Source organism: Geotrypetes seraphini, chromosome 6 (assembly GCF_902459505.1).
Source record: "Geotrypetes seraphini chromosome 6, aGeoSer1.1, whole genome shotgun sequence".
Classification (NCBI taxonomy): domain Eukaryota; kingdom Metazoa; phylum Chordata; class Amphibia; order Gymnophiona; family Dermophiidae; genus Geotrypetes; species Geotrypetes seraphini.
The window spans coordinates 5,799,791-5,826,772 of NC_047089.1; the positions used below are offsets into that span (position 1 = coordinate 5,799,791).

Consider the following 26,982-nt stretch of genomic DNA (forward strand, 5'->3'; position numbering starts at 1 on the left):
TGGTGGCAAAAACCTCTCTCTCAATGGCAAATCTTGTTGAAAAATGCTTTTAAAGCAATTATCTTCAAGCTGCAACCCAGATAAAATGCTCAGAAACCCCATTCACATGGCTGATTCATCCTGCTTGTATGCAAATGTATCATGCATAGTCACTGTAAGGTTCCAGAACAGAAGCCCTGAAAGCAAAACAGTCTGCTTGAAGGAGAGGCTTGAATAAAAAAAAAAATTGAATTTTTTTCCTAAATTCATAAATCTAACAAGCTAGACCTGATAAATGTCACTTAAAAATCATGGAAAAAAGTCTCATAACTTTATTATGTAACATTAAAATGCAGCATAGCTATACAGAAGGTCCCGAAGAAGTCAGCATCCTTTAACAGGGAAAGGCTGGTAAAGGGTCATTGTCAAATCTCAAAATGACTACCCTTACCAAAGGGAAGCACATGTTGAGATCTAAAGTCTCTTCACAAATTGCAGATACAAATGAATCACCGTTATTATATATATTTATATATGTATATATCTTATAGTGTCAAGGAGGGCAGACAAAGAAAAGCAAAACAGCTATACACACAAAAGCTTTTAAAAAACCAAAATACTTTTTTTTTTTAATTTTAAGAAAGAGCAACCCACCAGAGTGCCTTTATAGCAGAAGCTCTGCTTGGCATTTTAAATTTGAATACTCTTCCACTTTGCTTTTATTCTGAGCTGGCATTCCCCCAAAGCTTGCTAATGACTTCCAGTACCGCTTTAAACTGAATTAAAAAGCACAAAAAATTCTTCCAGGAAAAAAAGCAGAGTCTTGGGATAAGACACTTCTGGAGACAACTGCAGCTCTGCAAAATAGCCAAGACAGTGGCTGTTGGAATGAAAAGTCATGTGCAGTAAAAATCCTTCATTTGCCCCCATGTGTGGGTTGGTTTTTTTGGTGTGGTTGATGGTAGAAGTTAATACTAAAACAAGTGAAGGGAAAGCGTGTGATCTGATTTAAGTTAGAAAGAGCTCAGTCTGGCCGTTTCACAAACTACGAGGAAGCTGAGACTTAGGGTTTTTTTAATCCCTGCAACCACAGGTTTCCAAAGTCCAGCTTGAATCATTACTGTTTCCTGCATCAAAATGCTTGAAATTGTGTTTTAGGGCTGATCCAGTGGCTTGGGTGGCAAATGCAGTGTCATGTGGCAGGACCCTGTTTAAACTCCAAATCATGTCAGCTGGGTATGAGGAGGAAGTCAGTCATTGCATAAGAATGATAGTATTTGAACTCGGGGCCCAACAGCCCAGGACTGTCGCAGCCACGACCAGTCCAAGTATGTGGGAAGGGAGAGAGGAATATCAATTAGGGGGAAATCCCTAGGTAGAATGAAGAGGCTCATTGCACCACATCCCACTTCTGGCTGTCACCAAGATGAAGTACAAAGAAGCAAGAAAAAACTGCTGATTAAAAGGTGAGACTCAGTACTAGGAGAGGAAGAGAACAGAAGCAGCTGAACCAAATCCAACATGGTTCCTACATTCTTACTCTTGAGTGCTATTAATGAGTTTTAAAAAAGCTTATAAACTAGAATTTTATTGCATTCTGGGATTAAACACTGGCACCAGTAACTAGAGATGAGTCAGCAATGTGAGGAGCACCACTTCTCTTCTTGGGCACAATATTTTCCTCAAACCTTCCCTGCTTTCGCTAGAAAGTGCCTTTAACATCTCTTATCAAACTGTAATATAGAAAGCCAGGGCAGAGAGATGCAAACAGCTCTGGTTTTCAGTATTTCCATAACAAATACAAAGGTATATTTGCTTCCATCTCTTATATGAATATTCACAACAATAGCCTCAAAACCAGGCCCAGACTTGAGCCGCCTCTACCCCTTGTCCCAACGATGCATCAGAGAGCACAGCCCGGGTGGGAAAGTCTTAGGGAAGAAGATCTGTCAGATACTATGGCAGACATGCAGATTCAATATACAAAGAATGCATGTTTTAGACATATTAATGCTGGATAGTGTAAGAGCCTAAGAACCATAGTCTGCTGGACCCTACAATATGTATAAATTCCAGACACACAGGCACTGGAAATCTGGACCACATCTGTTTTGTATTGGAAACCTCTTAACAATTACATTTCAACAAATAAGGTATCGACTCGGAGACTTCCAGAAAAGAGTACATTTGGAAGGAAATTCTGTACTGCTCTTAGCTGATGCCCTGTGCTGCCTGGAGACCTGAACGGAGAGCAAAAAGAATTAAAACTACTTTCAAAACAGTTAATGACTTTAAAAAACATAAGCAAAGCAAAATCTATGATAAGGTTATAATCAATAAAAATCTTCCCACAAACTCAGAACTTTCTCAGCTTAAGCCGAAAACCTAATATGGATCAAAATCCACCAGAGTTTTCTCAAACTTATGATAATCCAGTTCCCCCTTTCAAGGTTAAGTCTTCATCTGTTACCAAAGCTTTCAGACTTGGTTTACAGTTTTTCCATCACACATGGTCCTCACTGGAACAGCTGCTCTTGCATCAGCGTCTCTGAGACCATCACCCATCACACTAAGGCACAATGAAACATCCGGCAGCTATAAAGTTCTAGGACTGCAGAACCAGCAGCAGAAAAGTTTTTCTGTGGATGTGCAGATGTTTCAGAAAGAGCACAATGTTTTCTGGTTGGTGAGGGGTGGAGGCTCAGTGAAGGGTGTGCCATGGCTCAGTGCACAGGATGGCGGTGAGGGTCTTTTTTTCTACTGAACAGAACATGGCGGAAAACTTTTGTTCCTCTGCAGATACAGATGCACACACAAGCAAAGGAGAGTGAGTGAAGGCTGTCCAGGAAATAAGGAGGTCTCTAAAATTTTACTTTCTTCAATTGCTTGCGATCAACAACCTACAAAACAGAAAACACTGCATTATGGCCTCAGTGGACAGGGAATTAAAAGGCTGACTTTTCTACTGAAGATCTTTCAACCTTTCCACTTTTACCCCATTTGATGATACTCTTCATCTTCTAAGCTATGAAACCAGTTACCACATGCATCCTAATTCTGCACAGCACTCCCAAATGCTATGCAGAGTCATGAAAGGAACGAATATTGAGCCCCCAAATGTACCAAGTAATTTTCCCAAACATTTTGGGGAACCTCTCCCCTCCATTAGTAACATCTCTCTGCAGTTACCGTATACAGTATACTCAAATATAAGTCGATCCGCATATAAGACAAGGAGGAAAAAAGGTTGACTCAAATATTCATGTACCCTGCCCCCTCCCCTGTCAGGCTCTGCATCCAGCCTCCCTCTCTCCCTGGCGCTACACCCAGCCCCCCATCCTGCTTTGTACCCTGTCCCCCATCTCTTTCAATGTCCTGCAGGCCTCCACCAGGCCTGCCATATGACCTGGTGGGTTGAAACAGGAGGGACCCCTCCTGTCCGACATTTTTTTTTTTTAACCTTCCAAAATGCCTCTCGTGTACCTTTTTGAATTCCTGGTGGTCCAGCGGTGTACCAGGCAGGAGCGAGCTTTATGTGCTGAGCCCATCTCTGAATGGCTGCCTCGAGTTTTCATGGCCCAGCAGTGTACTGGGCATGAGCGAGCTTTCCTCGCTCCTGTCCAGTGCTGAGCCGCTTCCTGAATGACTACTGCGGGTTCTCACAAATCCTTCGAGAACTCAGGGCAACCATTCAGCAAATGGCTCAGCACCGGGCAGGAGCGAGGTAATCTTGCTCATGCCCTGCATACTGCTGGGATGCGAGAACTTGAGGCGGCCATGCAGGGAGGGGCTCAGCGCGGAGCAGAAGCGCAGAAAGCTCGCTCCTGCCCAGTACACCATTGGACCACCAGGGATTCAAAAAGGTACATGGAGGGAAGTAAAAAAAAAAAAAATTGGCAGAGTTGGCCGGGACAGGAGGGATCCCTTCTGTCCCGGACACCACTGGACCACCAGGTTATCACGGCAGGCCCACCAGAGGCCTGCAACAAGTTCAGGAGGGGTGCGGGACCCGAATATAAACCAAAACCCCCATTTTTAGGTCCCAAAATCTGTTTATATTCGAGTATATACAGTATTTTTATAGTCTCAAGGCTCTTACTACTTCTGATTAGCTCATGGATAGTTTTAATTACAGGGTAACATTCCCATGTTCACAACTCTTTTCCTTCTCTGGAATAAGCTAGCCTGGGTAAAACAGATAGTGCTGATCACAGTGAGAAATAGAGGAATACATTTCCTTTACAACTCTTAGAAACTGTAGCATGCACTATGCAGCACCCTTCTTTTTTTTTTAATTAAAATAGTGAGTTTGTGAAATATATTTATCTTGTTATTTGAATAATTTTCCTCAGTTAGACAGGGCTGCTGCATGCCACACTAGTTCCTGGTGTGATGAAACCAGAAGTGTTTTTAAACGTTACATCTTGCTTCTTTGCTCATCTCTTGAGGTTGCATGCATGTCTCTCTCACCATCAACAAATAAAGTAGTGTGATTGCTGTGTTAGTCCAAATGAATGCACAAAACAAAAGGTTAACAAAATCCCCCATCTTTTTAAAATTGGTTTAGCTTTCAGAAGCTAAACACTCTACTTCCTCAGGTCAGGACAGAATGAGGAAAGGCTGCTAACCTAAAATATAAATGCATTATAAAAGCATTTCAACAATGGCATGGAGTGAAAAAGATGGGGGGTGGGGGTGCTGATGAATCATCAGAAAGTGACAGGCAATAGAATTGTATAGACCATGAGTCTAAACGCACAGATTAACAAAGGTAAGAATCTACTCTTCCAATCTTCTGGGTTATGTTGCAGGAAGTCTCATTTACATAATGTTTTCAGACCCTCCCCCTCTTACCGCAGGACTGCCCTCGGGAAACCAGTACATGCAAAAGCAGACAGTAAAATCTGTAAACATAGAAGATGACGGCAGATAAGGGCCATAGCCCATCAAGTCTGTCCACTCTAATGACCCCACCCCCTTGAATTTACCCCCCTAGAGATCCCACATGTGTATCCCATTTCCATTTTTACCCCCCTAGAGATCCCACATGTGTATTCCATTTCCTTTTAAAATCTGGCTTCTTGTAGAGATGTTACTATACAAAGTTATTAATATCGGCATGATTATGCCATAATCATCCTACTTATTGTTACTGACATCCTACTTATTGTTACTATTATATGCACATGTTTATACCAAATCAATCATCCCCTTGTAAATACATATATAATACTAGGTTTACTATTGCAGCTAAATATACTATATTTACACACCTCCTAAGGAGGTTGGCCATTTCAACTAGCTATAATCTAGTTTCCTCTCCATATCTACTTCATAGTAGTTTGAGAAAAGGATAGTCTTTAACCTTTTCATGAATTTCCCAGTGTCCTTTTCTAGCTTAATTCCTTCAGTAGGGCATTCCACCATGTTGGGGCCATTACCAAGAACATTCTTGCCCTGGTGCTTCTGTATTTGATGTCTTTGAAGGACAGGATTTGTAGTAAGGACTCTTGCCTCGAACGCAGAGCGTGTAGGGGGTTTATGGTTTTGTACTCTGGCCACTAGATATTGCGTTTCTGAGAGGTGAACAGTTTTGTGCATAAGCAAAAAGATTTTGAATTTCACCCTGCTCTCAATCGGGAGCCAATGTAACTCTCTTAGTAGCAGTGTGGCACTCGTCTGTCTCAATTTATCTAGCAAAAACCTCGCTGCAGCATTTTATACTGTTTGGATCTGTCTGACCATGTGTTTTGGTAAACCCAGCGGGGTTGCACTGTAGTAATGTTAAAATGGTTATACACTTGGGAGCAATAAGAAAGGCGTCAGTGAAGACCTGGACTTTTTAACTCACGAGTCATAAAATTATACCACCTGCCAAATTCTGATAATTCATCAGCTTTCACACTCTCCCCACTTTTCACCTTCAGTTTATGATTGGGAATGCTTTTTATGATTTGCTTATATTTTGTGGCAATAATTTTTTTTATTATATATCTCCTCCAAGCCCAGAGATTTTGTTCTAACCTGAAGGCAATATTAATGCTTGAAAGCTAATTAAGAAATGTATTAAAGTTAGTCCAATAAAAAATTATCGCATTATTTTTGTCTTTGTTAACCTTCATTTCTGCAGCATTTAAAAAAAAAAGTCCTTTGGCAACATGGGCTCCACCACCGTAAAGTGCCCGCACTCTGGTAAATTACACTATAGACCTGTAAACGTTTTCCTGATCCTCCAGGCTACCAGCAGCATTCAATCGATGTTGGACATCTGAAGAGCAAACAGCGAATGTCAAAACCCAAAACCAAATCATATGCAGACACCACTCCCAAGTTCAAATTTTTTCTGAACCAAAACAATGTTAAAACAACTACCTGCCTGTGTGGCGATTCTTACCAATGCACATACCCATCTTACTGATAAGAAGAAAGTAAGATACAGGAAATGGGTACCTGCGGCATCAGATGTGGCAGAATTCACATTGTATAGTCTACCTTACCACCACTACACTTTCTATTGGACTGACTTTCTACCTGTTTCTCCATCCATAATTCCAGAGACCCTTAAGATTAAGGCCAAATGTACGACTACAGAAAGCCCTCAAAGGAGGGGACCCTTGGAGAGACCCACCTCCCAAAAAATCCCCCTAAAGGTCAAGGAAAGGTAGGAATCACAGCCAAAAAGATCTACTAGGAGGTTTGGCTGTAAGGAAAAGAACTGGGCTTGCACGAAGCGGCAAATCAAACAGAAGTGCCTGCTCAAAAAGCACCGCTCTGTCATCAAAACAGCCTATTTCCAAATGCAGGCAGTGTCTTCCTTGAGTGGAACTATGCTGTTTTTCCAGAAACTGACTAGCAGAAGAACCTGGGGTGAGCCAGATCCCAAGGGAACAGTTCCTGACCCTGATCTGAAGGTGCAGGCTGTCGTTTCGCCATATTTGCTCTACTACAGAAGAGTTTAAAATTCAAGCCAAGAAAATGTCCCAGAGATTTAGAGCCAGGGGTTATCCTGAATGGACCATTTAAAAAGCCTATTTAAGGGCGCGCTATGCTAACCCCAAATTATTACTTCAGCAACAACTGAGGAATACTACAGATCGCCAAGTGTGTGTATTATCTTACTCTATATTTCAATCCCTTCGTGGGAAAAATACTAACAATAATATGGCTCTCTACTTTCCCACAGAATCTGAAAAAGTGCAGCAGATACCATTAACTATCTGGAAGGGCCTCAGTAATCGAGCCTACGCAAGTCATAGACTCTGACCATACAAGTCTGCGTATATATCCGGCTCTTAAGCTCTAATCATCGGCAGCCTTCCAGTCCCTAACCTCAATTAAAAGGATTTTAATTTTATTCCTAATTTTATTCCAAAGTCATTTCTAAAAAATTTTTTCTTTGGTTTATTCTAAAAAATCAGCTTTCTGAACATCTCAGTTCTATAAAACGATGCACTATTTCTTTATAGGAGACTTAGTTTAAACATCCAATATCCATTAGAATTACTTAGCTTTCAAAATAATCACTCCAGCAAACTGCTTCAGACCATGCCAACAAGGCCTACGTTTCGTGGAAATTTATTTAAACCCACTGCTTCAGGGCCAGTTAGTCAAGCATGATATTACTGTGATGGGCTGAGCAGTTACCTCCTGTCATTTCAGCACCACCAGGCCCCTCTGGTTACAATTTTCCCTTCCACCACCAGGTTTTTCTGGACACACTTCACTACCAGGCTTTTCTAAATACAACCAGGCTCTTCTGAACACACTTCTCTGATTAATCTGGCCACCAAAGTTCATGCCAGTTTCCACCAGTCTATCTGGTCACCACCGGGTCCTCTTCAACTCTCACCAGACTCCTGAGTCTTCTGGCACCATTACCAGTCTCTCTGCAGGTTGCCACTGGTCCTACCAGTCCCTCTGCTGGTTACTTGCCAGTCACCATTTGTTAAGGATCTCTCATTCTTCTGGCTGCTTCTTTCTGAGTCTTCCCCTCAATGATCACCTATGCTCAAGAAGGAACTGACTTTGGAATAAAATTAGGAATAAAATTAAAATCCTTTTAATTGAGGTTAGGGACTGGAAGGCTGCCGATGATTAGAGCTTAAGAGCCGGATATATACGCAGACTTGTATGGTCAGAGTCTATGACTTGCGTAGGCTCGATTACTGAGGCCCTTCCAGATAGTTAATGGTATCTGCTGCACTTTTTCAGTATTATCTTACTCTAACCAGGCGCAAGCTGTGGCCAGAATTGTACATAAGAATTGTCGCTGCTGGGTCAGACCAGTGGTCACGTGGCGGCCCTTTGGTCAAAGACCAGTATCCTAACTGAGACTAGCTTTACCTGCGTACGTTCTGGTTCAGCAGGAACTTGTCTAACTTTGACTTGAATCTCTGGAGGGTGTTTTCCCCTATAACAGCCTCTGGAAGAGCGTTCCAATTTTCTACCACTCTCTGGGTGAATAAGAACTTCCTTACGTTTGTACGGAATCGATCCCCTTTTAATTTTAGAGAGTGCCCTCTCGTTCTCTCTACCTTGGAGAGGGTGAACAACCTGTCTCTATCTACTAAGTCTATTCCCTTCATTATCTTGAATGTTTCTATCAAATCCCATCTCAGTCTCCTCTTTTCAAGGGAGAAGTGGCCCAGTTTCTCTAATCTCTCACTGTACAGCAACTCCTCCAGCCCCTTAACCATTTTAGTCACTCTTCTCTGGAACCTTTTGAGTAGTACCTTGTCCTTCTTCATGTACGGCGACCAGTGCTGGACGCAGTATTCCAGGTGAGGGCGACTGCAGAAGCAGGCGAACCTGCGATCGTAACTTCTCTCCCCGGTCGCAAGGAAGAAACAGCACCCCCAGATGTTCCAATGACTGGGACGGAGTAAGAGAGCTCTTCGGAAAGTTGATCACCCATCCCAAGGATTGAAGAAGAGAAATCACCCTCTGGGTTGCCGACAAATTTTCCGTCAGGAATTCCCCCGGCTGAACCGCCGCAATGACCGACCTCACCGTTTCCATCCGGAAATGCCGGACCCGCAGAAAGCGATTGACACTCTTGATATCCAACACAGGCCTGTCCGAACCCCCCTTTTTGGTTACAATGAAGTAAATGGAATACCTCCCCTGCCCCCTCTCTGCCGGAGGGACAGGAATAACTGCCCCAATCTCCAAAAGAACTTAAAGAGTGCACTGCACCAAATCTCTCTTGGCAGCCCCCGTACAAGGGAGACCACGAAAGAATCTGCAACGGGAGAGGAAAATTCTAACTTGTAACCGTCTTGAATAATGTCCAAAACCCACCGATTGGACGTGATCCGGGCCCACTCCGCCAGAACGGAAGACAAACGCCCCCCAATGGTCACGATGGAGGGAGCCGACCTCTCGTCATTGGGAATTACGCAAGGCCGGGGTTCGCACTGGTGGGGCAGGTTGGGGCTCCGAAGGACGAAAGGAACTTTTAGGCGGAAACCAAGTCCTAGAATTATAGGAAGAACTGGAAGAGGGTGGGAAAGGACGGTTTATATTACATTACATTAGTGACTTCTATTCCGCCTGGAAAATAGCAAATGTCACGCCCATCTTCAAGAAGGGCTCAAGGGGCGACCCGGGAAACTACAGGCCGGTGAGCCTGACCTCAGTCCCGGGAAAGATGATGGAAGCACTAATTAAGGACAGCATCTGTGAACACATCGAAAACAATGGGCAGCTAAAACCGAGTCAGCATGGCTTCTACAAGGGTAGGTCATGCCTCACAAACTTATTGCACTTCTTCGAGGGGGTGAACAGCCAGGTGGATAAAGGGGAATTTATAGATATCATTTACCTCGACTTCCAAAAAGCCTTCGACAAGGTACCACACGAGAGACTACTCAAAAAGATATGGAACCACGGGGTGCAAGGGGAGGTCCACCGATGGATCAAGAACTGGCTGGCAAACAGGAAACAGAGGGTTGGCGTAAAGGGCCATTACTCGGACTGGAAAGGGGTCACGAGCGGAGTTCCACAGGAGTCGGTGCTGGGACCGCTCCTGTTCAATATCTACATAGAAACATAGAAATAGACGGCAGATAAGGGCCCACGGCCCATCTAGTCTGCCCACCTTAATGTCCCTCCCCTACCTTTGCCCTGTGAATAGATCCCATGTGCCGATCCCATTTTGCCTTAAAATCAGGCACGCTGCTGGCCTCAATCACCTGTAGTGGAAGACTATTCCAGCGATCAACCACTCTTTCAGTGAAAAAGAATTTCCTGGTGTCACCTCGTAGTTTCCCGCCCCTGATTTTCAACGGATGCCCTCTTGTTGTCGTGGGACCCTTGAAAAAGAAGATATCTTCCTCCGCCTCGATGCGGCCCGTAAGATACTTGAACGTCTCGATCATGTCTCCCCTCTCTCTGCGCTCCTCGAGCGAGTATAGCTGTAATTTGTCAAGCCGTTTTTCGTATGGTAGATCCTTGAGTCCCGAGACCATCCGGGTGGCCATTCCTTGCACCGACTCCAGTCTCAGCACATCCTTGCGATAATGCGGCCTCCAGAATTGCACACAGTATTCCAGGTGGGGCCTCACCATGGATCTATACAATGGCATAATGACTTCCGCCTTACGACTGACGAAACCCCTTCGTATGCAGCCCATGATTTGTCTTGCCTTGGACGAAGCCTGCTCCACTTGATTGGCAGACTTCATGTCCTCACTGACGATTACCCCCAAGTCTCGTTCTGCTACCGTTTTTGCTAGGATCTCGCCATTAAGGGTATAAGACTTGCATGGATTCTGGCTGCCCAGGTGCATAACTTTGCATTTTTTGGCATTGAAGTTGAGTTGCCATGTCCTAGACCATCGCTCCAGTAGGAATAGGTCGTGCATCATGTTGTCGGGCACTGAATTTTCGTCTGTTGTGCATTTGCCCACTACATTACTCAGTTTGGCGTCATCGGCGAATAATGTTATTTTACCTCGAAGCCCTTCTGCCAAGTCTCTTATAAAGATGTTGAATAGGATTGGGCCCAAGACTGAGCCCTGTGGTACTCCACTAATCACCTCCGTCATTTCGGAGGGGGTGCCGTTCACCACCACCCTTTGGAGCCTACCTCCAAGCCAGCTCCCAACCCATTTCGTCAATGTGTTACCTAATCCTATAGAACTCATCTTGCTCAGTAACCTGCGGTGTGGTACGCTATCGAATGCTTTGCTAAAGTCCAGGTACACGATGTCCAGGGACTCCCCAATATCCAGCTTCACCGTCACCCAGTCAAAGAAGCTGATCAGGTTGGATTGGCAGGATCTCCCCTTAGTAAATCCATGTTGTCGGGGATCCCGTAGATTCTCCTCATCCAGGATCTTATCTAATTGGTGTTTGATTAGAGTTTCCATTAGTTTGCTCACTATCGATGTTAGACTCACTGGTCTGTAGTTTGCTGTCTCCATCTTTGAGCCTTTCTTGTGGAGTGGAATGACGTTAGCCGTTCTCCAGTCCAACGGGACGCTGCCTGTACTAAGGGAGAGGTTGAAGAGCGCGGACAGTGGCTCCGCCAAGACATCACTCAGCTCCCTAAGCACCCATAAACGACCTAGAAGCGGGAACCAAGTGTGAGGTCATAAAATTTGCAGATGACACCAAACTATACAGCAGGGCTCAAACGAGGGAAGACTGCGAAGATCTCCGAAAGGATCTAATGCAGCTGGAAAAGTGGGCCGAAAAATGGCAAATGAGCTTCAACGTAGGGAAATGCAAGGTCATGCACGTGGGGAAAAAGAACCCGATGTTCACTTACAAAATGGGGGGAACACCACTAGGGGTCAGTAACCTGGAAAGAGACCTGGGAGTGATGGTAGACGCAATACTGAAGGCATCGGCGCAGTGCGCCACGGCCTCAAGGAAAGCAAACAGAATGTTGGGTATCATTAAGAAGGGTATCACGACCAGGACGAGGGAAGTCATCATGCCGCTGTATCGTGCAATGGTGCGGCCGCATCTGGAGTACTGTGTTCAGTACTGGTCGCCGTACCTCAAGAAGGACATGGCGGTACTTGAGGGAGTACAGAGAAGAGCGACTAAACTGATAAAGGGAATGGAAAATCTCCCATATACCGACAGATTAAAGCAGCTAGGCCTTTTCTCCCTGGAAAAGCGGAGACTTAGAGGAGACATGATAGAAACCTTCAAGATCCTGAAGGGCATAGAAAAAGTAGACAGGGACAGATTTTTCAAATTATGGGGCAACACAAGTACAAGGGGGCACTCGGAGAAATTGAAAGGGGACAGGTTTAGAACAAACGCTAGGAAGTTCTTCTTCACTCAGAGGGTGGTGGATACATGGAACGCGCTTCCAGAGGCTGTGGTAGACAGGAACACATTAAATGGTTTCAAAGAAGGTTTGGATAGATTCCTAGAAGAAAAAGGGATTGAGGGGTATAGATAGATATAGTCCACTGCTCAGGCAATGGGCCTGATGGGCCGCCGCGGGAGCGGACCGCTGGGCAGGATGGACCTATGGTCTGCCTCAGCGGAGGCAACTTCTTATGTTCTTATGTACCTTGCAGTTCTAGGTGGATTACATTTGAAGATAATCAAGTTTATCAAGTTTCAAGTTTATCAAGTTTATTCATATTATTTGATTGAACGCTTTACCAAATTACAAAGCGTTGTACAAAAGGTCAAAATATGATTTTAAAGAAATCACATATACATAATTCGTTACCAGACCTACTTGGGTATTTGCTTTTTAAAGCCACGGGAAACAGTAGGAAAGAGGGGAGGAAATACAATTTTAAAGAAAAAGTACATAAAAGGGAAGTACATAAGGAAGGTAGGAAGAAGAGGATTGCTGGCGGAGATGGGGGTCAAATAAGAGAGCTATTAAAAATCTTAATTTGGAGATGGCTGAAATCGTAAAGTATTACATCTTGGTTGGACATTGTATTTTCAGTTAAAGGCTTCTTTAAAAAGAAGGCACTTTAAACTACTCTTAAATTTCTGCAAATCTTGTTCGAGTCTTATATATAAGGGAAGAGAATTCCAAGTCATTGGAGCAGTTACAGAAAAAATAGAAGCACGGTGTGTTCTGATAATTTTCAAGGAAGGAACATTAAGGGTAAACTGTGAAGTAGATCTAAGAACTCTCGATGAGCTCTGTGGAATCAAAAGCCTATCTATAAATGCCAGAGCGTTGGTTTGTATAGTCTTGAAGACTAGAAGAGCTATTTTATATGTAATCCTATATGTAACTGTCAACCAGTGAGCTTTTTGCAGTAATGGGGTGACATGATCAAATTTTTTTGAGCCTGAAATTATCTTTATTGCTGTGTTTTGTATAAGTTGAAGACGCCTTATGTCTTTTAAATATGCCCCTTTTAATAAAGAATTACAATAATCTAATTTAGATATTACTAGGGAATGAACTAGTATATTGAGGGAGTTTTTATCAAGGAGGGGGACTAGTGATCGTATCATCCTCAATTTATAGAAGCAATTTTTGACAAATGCACTGATGTGCGGTCGAAACGTAAGTTTATTGTCTATTAGCACACCCAGAATTTTAGTGTTGTTAGTTTGTTTGAGTGGCTTGTTATCAATTAAGACTGAGGCAATAAGTTGTACCCCTTCTTTCCCTGAGAAAAGCACAGTAGTGGTTTTGTTGATGCTTAGGGATAGCTTATTGACATTTAGCCAATCGTGGATTTTGGCTAGCTTTTGGTTGATGTTAGAAATGTCGTGTGAACTTGTGGGATCAATTGTGTGCAGAAGTTGGAAGTCATCTGCATAAGCATATACTGTGAACCCAATGGATTGACAAAGAGTTAAAAGAGGAGCCAAGTAGATGTTAAACAGTAAAGGAGACAATATAGAACCTTGCAGAACTCCGAAATTGGTTTGATAAGGTTCTGAAAATGAATTTTTGAAATGCACTGTTGAAAATCTATCTGTGAAATACGATCGAAACCATTCAAGGAACTTGGTCATTTATACCGATGGAAAAGAGTCGTTGAAGTAGTAGATGATGGTCAATTGTGTCAAATGCTGCTGCTAGATCTAGGGAGATGAATATGACAGATTTATGTTGGTCCAAGTAATAGTGAATAGATGTAACGAGACCTAAAAGATAACTGGACATTACCAGGAATTTATAAATTAGCGATTGGATACATAGGAGAGGTTTTAGAATAAAAGAGGATAGGTAGAAATTTGTGGAATACCTTTAGGGGAGGAGGTCGACGGGAGAATTGCAAGGAAGGGGGGAGAAGAAGGAAGAGTTGAGAAGGCTGGATATATTTTTTGAATAGCAAAGTTTTGATTTCTTTTCGAAAAGATTTAAAGTCAATTGTTGCTGGTTTCCCAGGTCTATAGCTCCTAACATCCCGGAAATGATTTCTGGCAGACAACGCCCTCAAAGGTGTCTTAAGTTTATCTTCCGGCAACCTTTGTGTTTTGGTATCCCCAAAATCCTTAACCAATTTTTCTAAATCACCGAAGAGTAAACGACCCTTAAAAGGAAGCCGCACAAGTCTAAGCTTGGAAGCCGCATCCACCGCCCAGTGATGAAGCCACAAGGATCTTCGAGAAACCACTGAGAGCACCATTTGTTTTGCCGAAGCTCGAATAATATCACAGAGGGCGTCCGCCATATACGCCAGACCCGTTTCCACATCTGGAAAGTCAGATGGTACAGGAACCCAGGTCTCCATCCACCTATCTGCCATACCTTGAATCCATTGCAGGCAAGCCCGTGCCGCATAGGAACTGCACACCGCCGCCTGTAAGGTAACTAGCGCCACCTCAAAGGACAGCTTAAGGGAAGATTCAATCTTTCTATCCTTTATGTCTTTGAGGGCAATACTTCCCTCGACTGGCAAGGTAGTCTTCTTGGTAACCGTGGCCACCAAAGCGTCCACCCTGGGGTTCCTAAACCTGTCTAGTTCGTCCTGAGAGACAGGATACAAGTGGCGCATAGCCTTCGATACCGGGAGACCAGTCTCCGGCGTGTCCCATTGGGCAGAAATAAGCTCAAGCACTGCTTTGTGTACCGGGAACGCTTTAGCCGGCTTTTTCATGCCCGCCATAAGAGGATTAACAGAACCCGATGCCTGTATACCCTGCTGAGAGATATTAAGGCCCTGTAGAACCTTGGTAATAAAGGAAGGCAATTCCTCTCTATGAAAAAGCCGAAGCGCGTAAGGATCATCCACCTCTCTCGTCAGCGCATCCTCAAGCTCCAAATCTTCCACCTCACCGTCTTCCAGTGAATCCGGACGAGATAAAGAGAAAGCGTCGTTGGAGAAAAGAGTACCCCCGTCCATAGGTTGCACCCTGTGCCTCTTAGCGGCCTGAGACTCCAGAGGAGGTCCACTGGCCTGAAGGACCAACCCCTGGCCCAACATACTGGCCTGATGCTGAGCAGGCTGAGAGGACTGCATTAAATAGGCCTTGTGCATTAACATCACAAACTCCGGAGAAAAAACCACTGGAGTCAAATGAGCCTGGGTGGAAAAGGTCAACTCCTGCCCCAAAATCGGACCCGCAGCTGAAGAAGATGAAGCAAAATCGCTGACAGTTGGCGCGGCTGCTGACGTGCACCGAAGTGGAATGGCTGCAGCCGTGAGTGCGGGAGACGCAGGGCCGACTTCGCCAGCGCGGGAAACAGCCGACACAGGAGGAGTGATCTGTACATCAACCCCCACAGCGTCCACACACCCCGTTGCACAGAGGTCCGACGGTATTCGCCACTTCCCACAGTGGGAACACCTTTCAACAGCCTAACAGCCTCAGCCGCCATGAAAATACAACCACCGATCACCACGTGGCAAAGAACCCCCGAGACTAACCTGGCAGAACCAATAACACCAACGATCAGAAAAAAACCCCAGCACTCACCCCGGCGTTCACCATTGTTAATGCCGGTAGCTGCAGACTGTAACAGAAGGCCAAGCTCTATCCAGTAACAGCACAGTGGCCTCTCTGCACTAGGTTTTTTTTTTAATGGGAAAGAAGAAAAAAACACAGAGGAGCAGTAAGAACCCTCAATCCAGGGGAGAGGAGGGTGGAGCAAGGACCTGGGGGGGGGGGGGGCCTAGGTGTGACTCCCAAAGTTGGCACCGCTCAGTCAAACACCCCAAACTGTCTAAAGAGAAAAATTCTCAACAGCAGAATACACAAAAATTCAGCCAGAAACCAGGAGCTCGTGGAACAGTGACTATCACCTGTTGGGAGATAGAGAATACTGAGGATACAGGGAGGGTGCCAACCAATAGGACCACCTGTTAATCAGTTCTATCTCCACCTGCTGGCAGATGTGTACTATCCCACTAGTCTCTGGATTCATCTGCTGCTGTTGCTGAGGAAGGTGAGATTACTCCAGGGAAGGCCTTGAGCTTCAAAGAAAACTATGCAGACTGGCTAACAGGTACCCAAAAGAGATTGGCCTGTCAACTACAGACCGAAGTCTGTGAATTCTCAAGCAGGCAGAGCTCCAAATCTGCTTCAAATGCAAAAATACCCACAAAGGGGATGAAACTATATTGAATTTAAAACAATAAAATGAAGAGAGCAGAACACACACAGCTGCAGACATGCGTGCAGAAGGAAAGACTGTAGAAGGTGCTAAACCGATCAGTGAAGTACTACAGAGGTAGAGAGAAAAATCTGGAATGGATTACTTCTGCAGAGCATGCAAGTATAAGGAAATAACCCTATTGTTTAGAATGTCTCACCTATTGCACTAGAATAAGAGATTTAATTTATTAATTCCTAAAGCAAAAAACAAAAGGAATTGACCCCAAAATATCCACAAAGAAGAAAATCCAGAGAAAACCAAAAAAACTCTGTGGAGTGACGATGTTCCTAAATGGAATTTATTTGAAAGTATCAAAGTTCCAAAGGTACACTAAAATCATCCACATAAAAATAAATCATCCACATAAGAGCCTTAAAGGACCTAGTCCGCTAGGGTTACAGGACCCAACACGGTCCGCATTTCGACAAAAAGTCTTCTTCAGGGGTCCCTGGGGGTCCTATAAAGGTGTGTACGTGGGAAACAATTGTGTGGTGAACCGGAAGTGAGACACTGCTCGCATTTGCAATGGAAAGTGTCTCACTTCCAGTTCACCACACAATTGTTTCCCACGTACACACCTTTATAGGACCCCCAGGGACCCCTGAAGAAGACTTTTTGTCGAAACGCGGACCGTGTTGGGTCCTGTATCCCTAGCGAACTAGGTCCTTTAAGGCTCTTATGTGGATGATTTACTTTTATGTGGATGATTTTAGTGTACCTTTGGAACTTTGATACTTTCAAATAAAGTCCATTTAGGAACATCGTCACTCCACAGAGTTTTTTTTTAATTCCTAAAGCACCAGCTTTGAATAAATCTGTAGCAAACAATTTTCATAGATTTTCTTATAATTGCCTCTGACACCAAAGGAAAACCGATCAAATGAGTCGCATGTTGTTTGAAAATGAGATCAAATCTATCAGATATTCAGGGCTGATTCCTTTAAAGATCTTATAGATCATAGAAGTCACCTTGAAGTCAATAGGCCTGTACAAAGCAGGAGTCAGAAAATCAATTTGTGGCAGTAGTATTTTGAAGTTTAACACACAGTTTTATCATAATAGTTGCATACAGACTGTTACAATAGTCTAAATGGGATAGGATAAGTGCTCTAATCAATAGAGAAAAGCATTCTTCTTCCAAAAACATAGCACAAATAGTATGAAGTTGATGCAATTTTAAGAAAACAGAGCTAACAATCTGATTAACTTGTGTTTGAAATGATAACAGTACGTCAAGGAGAATCCATAGCACTTTAAAAGTGCACTCCATTTTAAAGAATAAAGCATGTACTAATAATTTCTCCAGGATAGATTTATCAGAATGACTCAAAAGTACTTTTGGCTTAGATATAAACACTGAACATAGTTCTGGTTTTTATCATCTATTTAATTTTACACTCCCCCCCTTATTCTTTTCATTGAATTTGTAAACTTCTTGTGTATATCAACTAAATTGAACTCTGAACTTCAACAGATGCCTTTCAGTAGGGAGGCAAAGAAGAGGATCTCTTTATATTGCAACATTCTTAAGGAGAAATTAGGTTCTTACCTGCTAATTTACTTTCTTTTAGCTTCTCCAGACCAGTAGAGGTTAATCTTTACGAATGGGTATATATCCAATCATGACCAGCAGGTGGAGACTGAAAACAAAACTGTGGGACAGTATATAATATACTCCCTTCTCTATGTACATCAGTCTGCCGAATAGCCAAGCAGAACTAAGAACTGGAAACAGAAATAAACAATACTCCGAACAGGAGTAACAACTAACAAACCCAAATGCTGTTGGAAAATGCAGAGGAGAAATACCCGAAGGAAAATGTCCCCACAGCTCGCCAGCTAAGCCAGCCGAGCCACAGCCGCTGTTCTTTAATTCTCCCCGGCCCTAGAAAAATACTAGAACCCGCAGCAAAACACAAAACTGCCCACGCAACAGAACCAACACACCAATAACAGACAGGGTGGGGACCTCTACTGGTCTGGAGAAGCTAAAAGAAAGTAAATTAGCAGGTAAGAACCTAATTTCTCCTTCTTTAGCACTCTCCAGACCAGTAGAGATTAATCTTTACGAATGGGACGTACCAAAGCAGTCCCTCACACGGGTGGGACCCCCGAAGGGCTGACACCAGAACACGCACACCGAACACCATGTCCTGACGCGCCAGAACATCTACCCGAAAGAGTCTGACAAAGGAATACAAGGAAGACCAAACCGCAGCCTTACAAATGTCCACTGGCGGCACGAGCGACGACTCAGCCCAAGAAGCCGCCTGACCCCGAGTGGAATGAGCTTTGAGAAACTCCGGAACGGGCTGCTGCCCCAGAAGAGAAGCGGAAGCAAAAGTCTCCTTGATCTAGCGTGCAATAGTAGCCTTAGAAGGGCCAGCCCCCCTAAGAGGACCAGTCAGAAGGACAAAGAGATTATCTTATTTCCTGATCTCCTGGGTCCGCTGCACATAAGAGTGAAGGACCCGACCAACATCCAACTTGTGCAGCTGTCTTTGCTCAGAAGAGCCCTCCCAACTACCCAAGACCGGGAGGACCACAGATTGATTGACATGAAAAGGAGAAACTACTTTCGGCAGAAAAAGAAGGAACAGGCCTCAGGACAACCTGCTCCCTAGAAAACTCCAAGAAGGGAGCCCTACAAGAGAAAACTTGTAGCTCAGAAACACGCCTAGCGGAAGAAATGTCCACCAAAAAGACTGCCTTCAGAGTAAAGTCCTTCAAATAGCAGCCGCCTAACGGTTCGAAGGGCAGGTACATCAGAATAGAGAGAACCAGACTGAGATTCCAAGAGGGAACAGAGGGCCACACGGAAGGCCTGAGCACCTTGGCCGCCCGCAAAAAGCGAATCACATCAGGAATGGCTGTCAAACACTGACCTGTCACAAACCCCCGAAAGGCTGACAAGACCACAAGCTGAACCCGGAGAGAAGCCGAAGCCAGGTCTCTATCCAGGCCATCTTGCAAGAACTCTAGGATGTTAGGCAGAGAAGCTCGAAGAGAGACCACTCCCCGCGCCTGGCACCACCCCTCAAAGAAGTGCCAAACCCACACAGAAGCCTGAGAGGTAGAAAGCCTCCAGGACCCCAAGAGTGTAGAGATCACCCTATCTGAATACCCCTTCTTACCAAGGCGTACCCCTTTCAAAAGCCAAGCCGTAAGACAGAAGGGAGACGGGTCGAACATGGGAATGGGACCCTGTGTCAGAAGGTCGTCCAAGGGAGGCAGAGGATCCGCCCCCAGAGTGTCACCAGATCTGCGTATCACGGATGTCGAGGCCAATCTGGAACCACCAGAACCACCAGACCCGGATGGCGAACAATGCGGAGAAGAACTCTGCCCACTAATGGCCACGGAGGGAACATGCACAACAGCCCCTCTGTTGGCCATGGTTGAACCAGAGCATCCAGACCCTCGGCCAGTCCATCCCTGCGACGACTGAAGAAGCGGAACACCTCGGCATTGCCACTCGTGGCCGTCAGGTCCATCAGGGACTGACCCCAAGCCTGCACCATCAACTGAAAAGCCACGGGGCTGAAACACCACTCTCTGGGATCTAAGATGTGACTGAGGAAGTTCGCCTGAACATTCTCCACCCCGGCTATGTGAGAGGCAGAGAGGTCCAGAAGGCGTGACTCCGCCCAAAGCATGAGCCGAGCCGCCTCCTCCGCCACCTGAACGCTCTTGGTGCCCCAACAATTGACATAAGCCACCGCTGTGGCATTGTCAGACAGGACTCTGACCAACTTGCCCATCAAGAGGGAGCGGAAGGCTAACAGCGCCAGACAGACGGCTCTGGTCTCCAACACACTGATCGACCAGGACGCCTCCTCCATGGACCAGGTGCCCTGAGCTGAGTGACCTAGACACTGAGCCCCCCCAACCGAGGAGACTGGCATCCGTGAGAAGCACCGTCCACTGCGATAGATCCAGACTCACCCTCTGGACCAGATGAGAGGTCTGGAGCCACCAATGAAGACTGCAGCGCGCCAAGCCTCGCCGAGGGACAGGGACCTCCGAACTGTGCCTCTGGAGTGACTACCTATGGAGCAGAGCATACTGAAGAGGCACATGTGGGCCCACGCCCACCTCACAACATCCAGGAACGCTGCCATCGACCCCAAGACTTGGAGGAAATCCTGCGCCCGAGGCACTGGGACGCCAAAAGAAGGCGAATCTGAGATTGCAATTTGCTTACCCGGGCCTCTGGAAGGAAGACCTTCCCCAAGGAGGTGTCGAACAGAACCCCAAGGTACTCCAGATGCTGAGCTGGGAACAACCGACTCTTGGAAAGGTTGACCATCCAGCCCAGTGACCGGAGAAACTCAACCACCCGAGCTGTAACTCGGCACTCTCCTGCAACGACTTCGCCCGAATCAACCAGTTATCCCAGTGGGGTGCACCAGAATGCCCTCCGACTGCAATGCCGCCGCGACGACCACCATCAACTTGGTGAACATCCGGGGAGTCGTGGCCAGGCCCAAAGGAAGCACACAGAACTAAAAGTGCAGACCCAACATTGCAAAGCAAAGAGCTGATGAGAGGTCCGAATGGAAACAGGCAAGTAGGCCTCCGCCAGAGCGAGAGAAGTCAGGAACTCCCCCGGCTGAACTGCCAGAAGGACAGACTGCAGTGTGTCTATGCGAATAAAAGGGAATTTTGAGAGCCCTGTTGACCTCGGTTTAAACCAAGGATGGGCTGAAAGGTCCCCTCCTTTTAGGGCCCCACAAAGGAAATGGCGTACCAGCCGGTGCCACACTCCTGAGGGGACACTGGACAACTGCTTTGAGATCTAGCAAGCGCTGAAAGGTTTGGCGAAAGGCTAGCGTCTCCCATGCCACCTGACATGGAGAGGCTAGATATGATCCGGCAGAGAGCGGGAAAAATTCAAGAACATAACCGTCCCGCACCACCACCAGGACCCACCGATCGGACGTGATCTCTACCTACTTGGGAAACAAGTTGCGAAGCCAGGCACCCATGAGAACCAAAGGGGGCGCCGGCAAAGAGCCATCGTGCAGGACGGGCAGCAGGGGAACCGGGGGAAACTCCCAGCCCCCGACGGGCCCCCTGAAAGGACTGCATGCGCTAAGCCAACCGAGCCCGGGGAAAAACCGGAAGCCTGGAAAGAAGCAGTCCCACGCCCCAGGCGAAACTTGCGAAATTCCTGCAGACGCCCCCGGGCAATGCCAACACGAGAAGCCGGGCGGGCACGGTCCTCAGGCAGACGGGGCACCTTAGAGTCCGTCAGAGTCTGAACCACCGTATCTAAGTCCTCTCCAAACAAAAACAATCCCCGAAAGGGAAATTTTGGGAAGTTCAGTTCTGGACGCGGCAACCGCTGACCAAGCGCGAAGCCACAAGATACAGTGTGCGGCCACCAAAAGTCCCAGACTTAGCCGCACCAAGTCACAAAGAACAACCGAGAGGAACGAGGCAGTCATCTCAATCTTCACCACCTCCTGATCCACTAACGACCAGTCATCAGACTCACGATCCAGGACACACTCAGACCACCGAAACACGGTGTGAGCCACCAGCCCCACACAAATAGCCGCCTGGACCCCCAAGGCAGAGACATCAAAATTATACTTTAGAAGTGTCTCTAACGTACACTCCTCAGAGACCCTAAGAGCAGAATCGTCCGTAACTGGCACGGTATGCCGCTTAGTAAGTGCCGAGACCACCGCGTCCCCCATTGGCGAAATTAAGGTAGCCCTATCCCCCTCCGGGATGGGATACCCATGAGCCAAGGCGCGCACCAACTGAAATGGCGCCCGTAGTCCACTGCGCCAGCACAAAATCCTGACGCACAGGAAAAGAGCGGGAAACAGGACAGACTCCCTGAAGCAGAGGAGCCCCCATATGCGGGGTCTCCAGTGGCGCAACTTCAAAAATGCAGCACCGAGGAGACCTGCTACATCAGGTCTAAAAGCTCATCTCTCTGAATAAAAAGCGCACCATGGACACATCTGCTCTGGAAGACGGGAATCCCGATGCCCCGCTGCCATCGGGCGTCCCCTCTAGAGGATCCTGGAAGCCCGCCAAAGCGGCCAGGTCCTCAATCACGCCAACACGCTCCTCCGACCACCAATTTGCAATCCAAGCCCCCAGCGGGCGCTTGGATGAGGGAGGAGGAAGAGGGGACGCCAAACGAAAAGAGGGAGGCAAAGTCACAGGAGGCGCAGAGGGAAACCACTCCCGAAACCCCCCAGGTGCACGTGGGACCCCCAATTGTCTGCACAAAGAAATAAAATTGGGGGCAAAAAACCCCTGGGGTCCCCAGGACTCCCTGCCCCAGCAGGGGTCCCTGCTGAAACCTGCCCCTGTGTTTGCAATACAGGGGGAAGATTACCTGAGGTTGCAGACAAAATGGAAGGGCCAGACAGAGAAAATGGCAAAGTTCCCGCCAAAAATGCTCCCTCCATGGCCTGTAGCGGCTGAGAAGCCTGAACAGTCCCAGCCGCTATAACAGGCAATTCGGCATCAGCTGTCAAACATCAGCTGAGAGGGAATCCTTTGCAACCCGACCATCGGTGGTTCGGGGAATCCCTCCGTGGGCGGTTGGGGAAGACCGGGCTTCCCCACTGCTCCCAGCCGACTCGCTAGGCACCATCGGCAGGGAGCTCTGGGCGCCTGCAGCCGCTGCCGACGGAGCTCTACCACCTCACCGGCCCAAACTGCTGAGTTCAGACCGGCCGCAAGTGCCTTGCGGCTGGACCAAATTGTGTCCCACTCCCCCGGAGAAGGGCACAATGGCTCCACACGCGACCTAGCTAGGAGAAAAAGTGCCGGTTAGTGCAAAAATACAGTAAAATACAGTAAACTGACAGGGAAGCAACCCTGCAGACCGGCACTACCTCAGGATTTTTTTTTTTTACAGAACAGACTCCACAGGCTCTCGAAGCAATATGCCTTGCTTGATTTAGGGGGCAAGGCTTACTGCTGAGACTCCTCTAAAAAAATGTGGGGAGGTGGAGGAAGTGGGGGGAGGGACCCCGCTCGAGACCCGCCAGGTTTGACACCCCCGAGGTCGGATGGACCCCCAAACAGGGCCCGCCCAAGCTCCGTCCGGCCATAAACAGGGACTAGAAACCCCCTAAACAAATTCCAACAGCCCTACCAAGGGAGATGGGTATAGATCACTCAACACCTGCTGGAGACTGAAAGAAGACTGATGTAAATAGAGAAGGGAGTATATTATATACTGTTCCACAGTTTTGTTTTCAGTCTCCACCTGCTGGTCATGATTGGATATATACCCATTTGTAAAGATTAACCTCTACTGGTCTGGAGAGTGCTAAAGAAATGTAGATTTAAAACCTTAATCTCTTTAGCACATGCAACACAGATTTCACAATGGTTCTTTTTAGCATCAGATATGGAGTCAAACTTCACAACCTGTGCATATTGGAAAAACTAATAAAAACGAAAAGGGTCACTTTCTGACCTTGCTTTGCCCTCTAGGAGACTGTGAAGTTGCTGTCCTGGGAGATTTCCTGCTGGGTGATTTTTTACTGATGCTTCCCTGTGGGGAAGCTTTGGGTGTTGTCTTCTTGTTGATGCCTCTGCGAAGAAGGCTATTCCCGAGTTTCTTCGGTGTATTGAGGATGCTGAAAGTCATGGACTGACGCCGACTAGCTTGCTATCAAACAAAAATAAGAGATCATAACACATTTCAATTTCTACAGTGTCAAAGAAAAGCAAGCAAACCCAAAATCACTCAATGTAAGCAAACAGAAGTAAGGAAGAAAACAAGGCTCTTAGGGCTAGATGCACTAAAGTCAGCTATCGTCGCTAAACTTGTTTTCACAGTTTTAGTGATGATCGCTTTTACCGACCAGATGCACAAAACACCCCACCACGTGTTTTCCCCTCAATCACCCATTTTCCGATCTGGCCTTGCAAATTAGCTAAAACCTCATGCAAAACAGCCAAGCAATTGATGTACTAACATTGCTTGGCTATTTCAATTAAAAAAAAAAATAATACAGTGGTACCTCGGTTTACGAGTGCACCGGTTTGCGAGTGTTTTGCAAGACGAGCAAAACATTCGCAAAATCGGCGCCTCGGAAACCGAGCATGCCTCAATTTGCGAGCAGCGCCCCCCACGATCCGGCACCCTCCCCCCCGCGATCGGGCACCCCCCTGCCACGATTGGGCACCCCCCGCCGCTTCTTACTGTCATATGGGCACCAGCACCGGCATCCTCTTCTTGTTGGGCCTTGAGCATCTGCGCATGCTCAAGGCCTGCAAGAGGAGGTCGATCTTCGGGCACCGGCACCAACACACAGGACATGCCGGTGCTGGTGCCCAGATGACAGTAAGAAGCGTCGGGGGATGCCCCATCACAGCGGGAGGGTGGGGGGGGTTAGCCAATCGTGGAGAGGGGGGGTGCCGGATCGCAGGGGGGGCCTTCGGGGGGGAGCAACGCTGGTTCTCGTGGAGGGGGATAGAGCAGTGCCGCTGGCCTCAGGTGGTGGGAACGTATCAAAGCGCGTTTCCATTATTTCCTATGGGGAAACTCGCTTTGATAAACGAGCATTTTGGATTACGAGCATGCTCCTGGAACAGATTATGCTCGTAATCCAAGATACCATTGTAATGGGGTTTTAGTGATCAGAAAAACTGACAGGCCTGCCTGTTTTTTTTTTTTTTCCAATGGCACAGATATTTTGTGTGTGTTACACATGCAAAATATCTGTCCCATAAAAAAAAAAAAAAGAAGTCCCCAAACATGACACAAGAGAAAATTGGTAGGATGGATGCTCAATCCCTCCTGCCATGCAGTACACCCCTGCGCCATGCCCCCCCTTCACCAGGCACCCCCGAGCCACTGTCCCCCATCCCCCCCAAATGGCAAAAGGGATGTCCATTACCTCCTGCCATCGAACGCTACCCCCACCCCAAACCTCCCCTGTACCTTTTTAAAATGTTGGAAGCCTACTCTGAGGCTCCTGCTTCAAGCCCACCAGTCCTAATTGAAAGGCCTTCCCCTCCCCGGTGCATGGGGAGGAGCTATAGGCTATAGGGTTTCAAGGAAGACCTGGATAGGTTCCTGGAGGACAAAGGGATTAAGGGGTACAGATAAGAGCAGTGGAAGGTTTAGAGATAAGTGTAGAGGTAGGCATAAAATTAGTCAGGGACTGCTGCTCAGGCAATATGCCTGATGGGCCGCCACGTGAGCGGACCGCTGGGCAGGATGGACCTCTGGTCTGCCCCGGCGGAGGCGACTACTTATGTATTTGTGACTGGTTCAGAATACTGAGGGAGAAACCTAAGGCCCTGATTGGTCAAGCCAATCAGGGCTTCAGGCTTCTCCTCAGTATCCAGTATCCTTGGGAGGGGCCTTAGGCGACTGAACCATTCAGGGCCTTTGGCCCTTCCCTGTGCATCACATGATGCACCGGGCAGGGAAAGGTATGTCATTTAAGACTGGCAGGCCCGAAGCAGGAGCCTCAGAGCGGGCTTTCTGCTTCAAACTTTTTAAAAAGGTACTGGGAGGTTCAGGGGATGGGCGTCTGGTAGCAGGAGCCTCAGAATGGGCTTCATGTTTTCAACTTTTTTAAAAGGTACGGGGAGGTTCAGGGAGTGGGCATCCCTTCTGCCATTTTTGGGGGGTTCGGAGTGGGACAGACGGTGGCTTTTTTCATTTTATGGGACAGATTGTGCGTAACACACACATAACATCTGAGCCATTAAACAAACAAAGAAGCCCTAACAGCAGTGACAGGAGGCTGCTTCCCCTGTCACTGTTGTTATGGCTATGCGCATGTGTCAATCACTCACATGAGCGACTGATTGGTTGCGTTTGCAAACAAACTTCATAGTGTATCGATCGCTGCCAGAGAATCAGCCAACAGTGATTCCGTTGGTATCTTTAGTGCATCTAGCCCTTAGTGTACATGACAAAACTAGGGCCTGGTTCCATTCTAGGACCCCCACAAAAGAGGATGAAATCATGCAGTTGTTATATGTAATCTTATATCCCACCAAATTCTTGCCAAGCAGAGTTCGAGGCGGGTTACAATCAGCATTATCGTTACACAAAAGTAAACATACACTGCAAAACAAAAACAGTTAAAATTGCTAATATAAGCTCCTAAAATAGGGGGTTAAAAACAGTTCAACAGAGAAACATACAGTACAAAGTCAAGGTCAAACTAAACCAGTAAAAGATTTTTCAAAAAGCCATGTTCTCAGATTTTTGTGAAACAAGAGCATACATAGTTGGAAGCAGCACATCACTAAAGAGAATTCCTCAGACTCAGATGTTTCAAGTCTTTGTGTGACTCTAGACAAACCACTAACTCAGCCTGTCTCTCAGAATACCCAGATGAAATTGCAAACTTCTCAAAGGCGGTTTACATGTATGAAGTTCATACAACATGCTGGGATCTTTCTGTATAGCAGTAAGTTGACTTACTAGCCTATCAATTATGACTAAT

The 26,982-nt window shown here is 46.5% G+C and overlaps 1 protein-coding gene across 4 annotated transcripts in view; it reads right to left on the minus strand.

Moving 5' to 3' along the window:
* Positions 1–288: 288 nt before the first annotated feature.
* NUMA1 (nuclear mitotic apparatus protein 1) overlaps positions 289–26,982 on the minus strand; it is a 271,890-nt gene continuing 245,196 nt past the window's right edge. For 3 of the 4 annotated variants that reach the window (XM_033949032.1, XM_033949035.1, XM_033949034.1), the window contains exons 25-26: positions 23,985–24,179; positions 289–2,879 (exon numbers count right to left, since the gene is read on the minus strand). In XM_033949032.1, the coding sequence (XP_033804923.1) occupies positions 2,841–2,879; positions 23,985–24,179 (234 nt within the window). In that variant the 3' untranslated portion in view covers positions 289–2,840. Of the gene's footprint in view, positions 2,880–6,189; positions 6,248–23,984; positions 24,180–26,982 lie in introns of all 4 variants that reach the window. The other variant, XM_033949036.1, reaches the window with a different exon arrangement.